Source organism: Trichechus manatus, unplaced genomic scaffold (assembly GCF_000243295.1).
Source record: "Trichechus manatus latirostris isolate Lorelei unplaced genomic scaffold, TriManLat1.0 scaffold00261, whole genome shotgun sequence".
Classification (NCBI taxonomy): domain Eukaryota; kingdom Metazoa; phylum Chordata; class Mammalia; order Sirenia; family Trichechidae; genus Trichechus; species Trichechus manatus.
The window spans coordinates 1,170,201-1,177,923 of record NW_004444197.1 but is presented as its reverse complement, the minus strand read 5'-3'; the positions used below and the strand labels follow the sequence as shown (position 1 = coordinate 1,177,923).

General features: G+C 52.1%; 1 protein-coding gene across 1 annotated transcript; it reads left to right on the top strand.

Annotated features, from left to right (window-relative positions):
• Positions 1-4,543: 4,543 nt before the first annotated feature.
• On the top strand, positions 4,544-6,806 carry SMIM29 (small integral membrane protein 29). The gene is made up of 4 exons (XM_004389825.2): positions 4,544-5,749; positions 5,955-5,980; positions 6,319-6,424; positions 6,625-6,806. The coding sequence occupies exons 1-4, from the start codon at positions 5,639-5,641 to the stop codon at positions 6,688-6,690; spliced, it is 309 nt and encodes a 102-aa protein (XP_004389882.1). The 5' UTR covers positions 4,544-5,638; the 3' UTR covers positions 6,691-6,806.
• The last annotated feature ends 917 nt before the right edge of the window (positions 6,807-7,723 follow it).

Sequence of the window (7,723 nt, the reverse complement as noted above, 5' to 3'; positions counted from 1 at the left end):
ACCAAAAAAAAGGTCCTCCAAGGTCAAGAAGGGAGAGTGTTGACATGTCATGGGTTTGTTAACCAATGTCATAAAACAATATGTGTAATGACTGTTTAATGAGAAACTATTTGTTCTGTAAACCTTCATCAAAAGTACAATAAAAAAAAATTAAAAAAAAAAACATTTCTTGTAGTGCAGGTCTGCTGGTGATGAATTCTATCAGTTTTTTATATCTTAAAACATCTTTATTTCATCTTTGTTTTTGAAACATAATTTTGCAAGGTCATCTAGATTGGCAGTTGTTTTTCTTGTTGTTCAGGACTTTAAAGATATTGTTCTATTTGGATTGTTTCTGATGATAAATCTTATGTCATCTTTAATTTTGTTCCTCTGTACCTAACATTTTTTGAAAGATTTTCTCTTGTCACTGATTTTGAGCAATTTGATTATGATGTGCCTTAGTATAGTTTTCTTCGTGTTTCTTGTGCTTCAGGTTTGTTGTGCATTCAGGATCTGTGGGTTTATAGTTTTAATTAAGTTTGGAAAGATTTTGGCCACATTTATTTTTTTTCTGTCCCACTCTTTCTCATCTTTCCTTCTAGACCTCTAATTACTCACATATTAGGCTACTCGAAGCTGTTCCACAGCTCACTGATGGCTCTTTTCATCTATTTTTGGTGGGGGAGAGGGGAATGTTCTTTTTTTCTCTGTTTTATTTTTGATGGTTTCTATTGCTATGCCTTCAATTTCACTTACCTTCTGCAATATCTATCATTAATCCCATCCAGTGTATTTTTCATCCCCAACATTATAGTTTCATCTCTAGAAGTTCAATTTGGGTCTTTTTTATATGTTCCATGTCTCTCCTTAACTTTTTGAACATATGGAATATAGTCAAAATTGTTTTAACATCCTTCTTTACTAGTTCTAACATCTGTGTCAGTTTCAATTGAATGACTACCCTCCTCATATAGGTTGTGTTTTCCTGCCTCTTTGCAAGCCTGGCTTTTTTTTTTCTTGGATGCCAGACATTGTGCATTTTATCCTGTTGAGGGCTGGATATTTTTGTATTCCTATAAAGCTTCTTGAGCTCTGTTCTGGTATGGTTACTTGAAAACAGTTTGATATTTTCAGGTCTTGATTTTGTGATTTGTTAGGTGGGTTTGGAGGAGGAAGAGATGAAGATGAGTGAGGCATTAGTGGATACACAAGCTCAGGCACTAACCTCAGCAGTCAAAACTCGAAGATGGACGTAGTGCAGTCTCAGCCTATAAAAATGGTGTGACGGGGTGGCATCTGACCTCCTCTAACTTCACAAGGGGGAAGGAGAATCAAGATCAGCAGCCCAAGGCTGATTCCTTTGAGGCAGAGGTCAGACATGGCTCCTCTCTCTCCTCTTTTTACCAATTCTGACGCCAACCATCCCTCCCGCAGCACTCTCTACTTCTCTGCTGGGTTTGATAATTTGTTGCAGTGGCCACACCGAACTCACAGACCATACTCACAGTTATGGGGTTTATTAAGGAAGTAACAGGTTACAATTCAGGTTCAGGAACACTCAGTATACAGTGCTCAGGATACAGTTCTTTGATCAGGACAGCCTCTTCTCAGCTGTGCTTGCAGGCACACCTCTCTCTGGCCCCTTAGCCTCTTGGCCCCTCATCCCGGCCTCTGACCTGCTCAGGCAAGTGTTACCAAGCTCTTTTAGCTTTGCCGATAAGTGCCCGGAGGCACCCCTCTCCACCAGTAAGCCTCATGCCTGAAGGCGCTCAGCTTTCTCCCTCCGTGGGCTGGGAAGCCCCACCACAGCCGTCTCACACCAGTCTCCTGATTCCTGCCATCTCTTGTTGTCTTCCATGTTATAGCTCCTCCTGGATCTAGGAGGTTCTCAGCTCAGGGATCCCAGGTCCAACGGATGCACTCTACTCCTGGCTTTTCTTTCTTGGTGATGTTGAGAGCCTCCCTTCTTGCCTCTGGGATGGCTCATTTTAAGCCTAGTGGGATGGTAAAACTGACCAATCCCCTCATTAGGGTTCCGTAGACCTTATTTGCATGGTTCTACCCCCACAAGGGTGCCAAGCACCTTATTTACATTATTAGCAAGCTACCAATCCCATTGGTGGGCCACAAGCACCTCATTTGCATAGTGCCACCCAATCATTTGGTGGGAGTAACTGAAACTATGGCTAGAAGAGCCATATTAAGTAATTCATTGCTTCACACAGTCTCACCTTAGTCCTCCCCTTCCTGAGGTGGTGGCTGCATGAAGAATGAAGAGGGCCGAGGGCTAAAGTGTTTCCCAGCTGGACTTGGGGTGGGGGGACCCTCATGGGACCCAAAGCCTCATCACGGGAAGAAATCAGGCCTCAAATGCAGCACTGGAACAGCTACCAACAGAGCTCTCCAGGAAGAGAACCACCTGGCATCTTGTTCAGACCTGTCCTTGATGATCAAGCCAAGTGCCTTGGGAAGACTTCACATTGCTCAGGGCCTCAGCTGACTTGTAAGCTGCTCTGCCTAGCTCATAAGATGTTCTGTCCTGGGAGTAAAGGATGTAAAAGCATGCTGAGTCTCTGACCTTGAGACCCTAGCCCTTTTCACACACCTGCCTAGCCAACCTAACCCACTGGAAATGTTCCTAGAGGTGCCTTGAGATTTATGGTCAGAAGCCCTGCAGATGGAGACTAAGGCTAGTTGTGTGGGAGACCAAGGAACCCTGGATTCTGAATACCAGTCACTTGCCCTCCACTTCCCTGCAAGGCAAGGCAGACTCTGCCTGGGGAGGTAGTCTCCTCCCTATGTACTCATTTCTGACTGGAACCTAGGGTGGGTGGTCTCCTACTCTCCAGACTCAAAGGCCTAAGAGCACCAGGAGTGTCACCTGGAACCTCCAGACCTAGGCATTTCTCTCATTTCTTTCCTTCCATCCCTGATTCCCACCCCAGTCAGCTGGTAATGTCTGAAGATGAGAGGTCAAAGTTCCTGTCTGCCCTCTGGTCTCCAGTTGGGCAGCCTCTACACCAGACCTGCCCTCATCCAGTCTTCTCTGGAAGGGCCTGAGGAAACTGGGGCCACCTGACCAGACCAAGCGGCTCACCCAAGGCCATGTCACTGGCTGCCTCTGGTTGACAGCGCCTGGCTCCCAGCTTCTCATATGTGCCCCCAAAGGTTCCTCTGGTAGGATATGGCGACCCAGGTCATCTTTGTATCCCCAGCACCCCCTACGGACCCAGGAGAGCCTCTAAGCATGGTCAGCTGCCAGAACATCTATGTTCTTGGCCACTCTGATCACCTGCCAGAGTCTTGGGTTTTCCGAACTAGATTATGGGCTACTGTTTACCTGAGGCGAGAAGGAAATAACACAGGTACAGACTCCTCAAAAGTTACATTTTAAAAAAACAATATGGCAACCATGTGGTTTCTGGAGGACAGGGGGCTGGTACGAAACCATAAACACACAGGTAGTTGTAGTCACGGGCAGTTGTCAGAAATAATAGAGATTCCTTGTACACTTTGCCTGGCTTCCCCCAATACTGAGGCAAAACTATAGTATAATATCACAACCAGAATACTGACATTAATATAATCCTCCAATCTTAACTCAGACTTTCCCAATAAGTATGTGTTATTTTGTCAGATCACAAAAGCTTTGACCTAAGCTCACCTACTTAGCTAGTTGCCTGTGACCAGAGGACCTCCTCCCGCTGCTCCATCTGTGTCCCCCGAACTGGAAAGAGGTGAACAGGGGGTAGTTAACATTCAGGGCGTATTATGTGTCAGGCTCTTTACCCATGTCATCATTTAATACAACAGCCTGTTTTACAGACATTAAGACTGAGGCACAGAGATGGTGCATGGGCCTGAGGTCCCAAGGCTCGGCAGGAGCTAACCCAGCTCGGCCGACTATCTCTTGAGCACAGTCGAAAGCCCAGCACTAAGAGGCTTGGAGCATTCAACAAACACTAATGGAGGCTCGTGGGTCCCGAGCAGGGTACAACCGCCTAGGTTAAGCGTTAGAGCGTGGCTTGTCTGTCCTTTGGCTCCAACCAGAGAAGTGAGCGAGTTGGAGGCCGCTTACACGAGACAGCGGACGCAGGTCTCTGCCGCTAAACCGAGCTCCAGAGAACGGAGCTTTGGGCCAAGACCTTTGTCAGCCCCGGGGGACGCCGGGAAACCGCACGCCTCCCGACCTGCTCCTTCCCGACCGACCTCCTCCTCCAACTGCGTAGCCCTCGGCTGCCCCCTGCCGCTTTGGGGTAGATCCTGCAATTCCTGCCACCCTTGTCTTCGCCCCGCCCACCCTCCAGTCTCCGGATTGGCGGCTCCAGAGGTCCCCGGGCCGTCCCGCCCCCCGTCACCGGATTGGCTGCGCCCCTTGCTGAGACCCCGCCCATTTTCCCGGGTCCTTTGATCACGCGCCTGCTGGCTCTTCCGGGGCTCGGAAGCCAACGAGGGCGTTCCTGTCCGGGCTGCAGCGGCGGGAGGTAAGGCATGGCCGGCTTGGCGGGGTTGTGGGGGCAGTGGAGCGGGATCACGGCTCCACGCCTCGGGGTGATGCCAGGATGCCCGGGTGCGGGGCGGCCCCTCCGTGCGTCCCTAAACACTCTTCTCCCCGGCCTGAGCCTCCTAGTGCTGTGGGAACTACCGCCCGCCGCTGCTGGCCCGTATCCTAGGAGCGGCCTGACACCCTCCCTACTCCGGCTTTCCCGCACAGCCAGGGTACGGTGAGCACGCGACTGAGTACGGGCAAGCCGGGTGCCCCATGGACACGGGGGCAGGTAGCTCATACCTTGCTCTCAGATGGAGACCCAGGCGAACCCGGATCAGGGGACTTGAAGCATCTGAGGGTAGCCACCCCATACAGAGATCTGTGTGTATCTGTCGTCGGGGACTGACCCGTCCCATCTCTGCCCTGTCAGCCCCAGGCAGGAGAGGAGGGACCTGGGCGGAGCCTGGGGTAGGGATCAAAAAAGGTGACATCACTTTGCAGATACAGTCCAGCCACAGCACTCCTGCTCACTTGTGTTCACCCTGGCACATGAGACTGATGGGAGAGAGGGGTCCAGGTTATATATCTAGGGTGACACTAGGGACAAGGAGGGCAGAGAGCCCAGGCGTGGGTCCAGTAACCTGAAGTGTGGTGATTAGATCTGGACAGAGGCAAGCTCTTGCAAATGCTTCCACCTCACCCCTAGGCTGCAGGATCCTCCTGTGTGTACCTCATCTCCCTATTTGCCCCACTAGATGGGTGCCGGCTGTCCAACGCCCCAGGAGATCTGGGGCAGCAGCTGGGACCTGCAAGCATTTGGCCAGCACCTGAACTGGGCCCCATCCTGATTCAGGGATAGGAGCCGGGCAGGACTCAGCCCTGGGTCTGGACCTTCACTTGGTGCCCTTTACTCCCAGGATTTGCTGAGAGTTACTGGAGACTTATACCCAGCATACTTAGTGCAGGATCCCCAGTCCCGGTGTGTGATCTAAGTTTTTATAGATCTCCAGCTCTGGGGAGGGATCCAGAGTTTGGAGGTTACCCTGGGTGAAATGGATAACCTCCCTTCCTCCTCCCCAGGGAGCCCGGTGGAGGCGCCCTCCCGAAGCACTACACTGCCCATGCTGACTACCCGGCCCTCCGGCTCGGGCCGCCACTGCCGATGTCATGAGTAACACCACAGTACCCAATGTCCCCCAGGCCAACAGCGACTCCATGGTGGGCTACGTGTTGGGGCCTTTCTTCCTCATCACCCTGGTCGGGGTGGTGGTGGCTGTGGTAAGGAGCCACACACACCACACATACACACAACACACACACCTTTGCTAAGGCAGGGCTGGGTGGACCTTGTGCAGTCTAGTCTGCATGCAGCCTATCTCAGCCATCCTGCTGTTATGGGGGTGAAGGGTGTGGAGGTGGGGCCCCTCTTGCTTGTGGGCATTCCTGGGCTCAGCAACCTCCACAGTCCTCTTTTCTGTTACAGGTAATGTATGTACAGAAGAAAAAGCGGTGAGTGTCTTTTGGGTGGGGACCCTGCCCTGGTGCTACCTCCCCGCTATTCTGCTGAAATTTCTCCCCATAGGATCTGAGTTCTCTGCATACACATAGGATGCCCTTCAGCCCTCCTGACACAAGCCTGAAATTCCCTACCCGCTCAGGGTTATGTTTTCCTGCCCGAGCCTCACCTCACCCCCTAGGGAGAGGCCACTGCAGGAATGGGCATGTATTCTTAGAGCCCTTGCTCACCCTCAGAGCTAGGAAGTACCCCTGCCTAGGGGAGTGGAGACTAGGCAGTCAAGTGTCTAATAGGAAAGTGGGCTCCTGCGCTGAGCCTCCTATCTCCCCAGGGTGGACCGGCTTCGCCACCACCTGCTCCCCATGTACAGCTACGACCCTGCTGAGGAGCTGCACGAGGCTGAGCAAGAGCTCCTGTCTGATGTGGGAGACCCCAAGGTGAGTACTCTGGGGGCAGAGAGAACCAGGCAGAGGTAGGAGGCTGCTCTGTTGTCACGCGTACTCACCCCTAAAACCAGAGCCTGGTTCTGCCGTTAGCCCTCCCCTTTGGGGCTGAGTAGTGGGGGTGCTTCCTCCAAAATTGTGCCACTGACTCCCAAGGCCAGAGCCCAGCACTGTGGCAGTCTCCTCCCCCACAGGTGGTACATGGCTGGCAGAGCGGCTACCAGCACAAGCGGATACCATTGCTGGACGTCAAGACATGAACTGACCCCTTGCCCTGATATTCAGTGTTTGAGGCCCGTAGCCTGCTGCTTCCCCCCCTCCCACTCGCACTCACCCAGCCCCTTGCTGGGTACTGGGTCCCCATTCCTCCCACCTACCCCCAGCAGCACCCATTTCCCAAGCCCTGCCTGACAGGGAGCAGCCCCTACCTTCAGCCTTTTGTGAGCTCCGAGCTTGTACCCACCCACTGGCACAAATGGGAGGACAGCTTTTCCTTCTCAGGGTGGTGGCTGGGAGCTGTTTCTATGGTGAAAGGACCTGATGTATAATATTCAGTATATATATTTTGTAAATAAAATGTTTTGTGGCTAGGGGTGTGGTTGATTTCTTTAAAAGGTACTTAGGTTTCCTTCTCTGGAGCTGGTCTCAGTGCTATTCTCTTTCCCCCAGTGCCTAGCACAGCAGGGATGGAGCTCCTCCGAAGCACCACCCCCACCCACTGGATCCTTGGTTCCTGCCCTACCTCAGACTCTGGGGGTACCCATCACAAAAAAAGGCTCCAGTCCAGAAAAGGATATTTTTTTTATTCAAGTAACTGCAAATAGGAAACCAGAGGGGGGCCCCAGGCTGGGACAAATGATGGCTACCCCCTCCCCAACAGAACAAGGGGAGAGGGTGGCCCCTACACCCTGCCGGTCTCAATATGGGCCTCCCCTCCTCACTCTGCTGCAGCATCTTGGGGGCAGGGCCCCAACTTCCCTGGGACTGGGGTAGTCAGTAACCCAGCGTGCTGCACCCCAGCTCCCTTCCCCTTGAAGAACATCATCATCGGGGAGGTGAATGTGGGCAGAACGGGGAGGCGATGAGGATGAACATTTGGCGCTGGTAGCAGCAGCAGTGATGACGGATGTCCCAGAATGAAACATTGAACAAAAAAACAACACAACTGTCCAGAGGTAGTTTGTGAACAGAGGAAAGATGGAACCAGAACCTTGGGGGGCGGGGAGGAGCGGGAAAGGTGGGAGTGGGCAAGGCTAGCTCCCTGGTATTAGTGCCCCATCTGAAGGGGAAAAC

Excerpts from the sequence above, each read along its gene's own strand:
- SMIM29 (XM_004389825.2), top strand. The coding sequence starts at position 5,639 with ATGAGTAACACCACAGTACCCAATGTCCCCCAGGCCAACAGCGACTCC. Across the intron at positions 5,750-5,954 it reads TCGGGGTGGTGGTGGCTGTG|GTAATGTATGTACAGAAGAA; the intron begins GTAAGGAGCCAC and ends TTTCTGTTACAG. Across the intron at positions 6,425-6,624 it reads CTGATGTGGGAGACCCCAAG|GTGGTACATGGCTGGCAGAG; the intron begins GTGAGTACTCTG and ends CCTCCCCCACAG.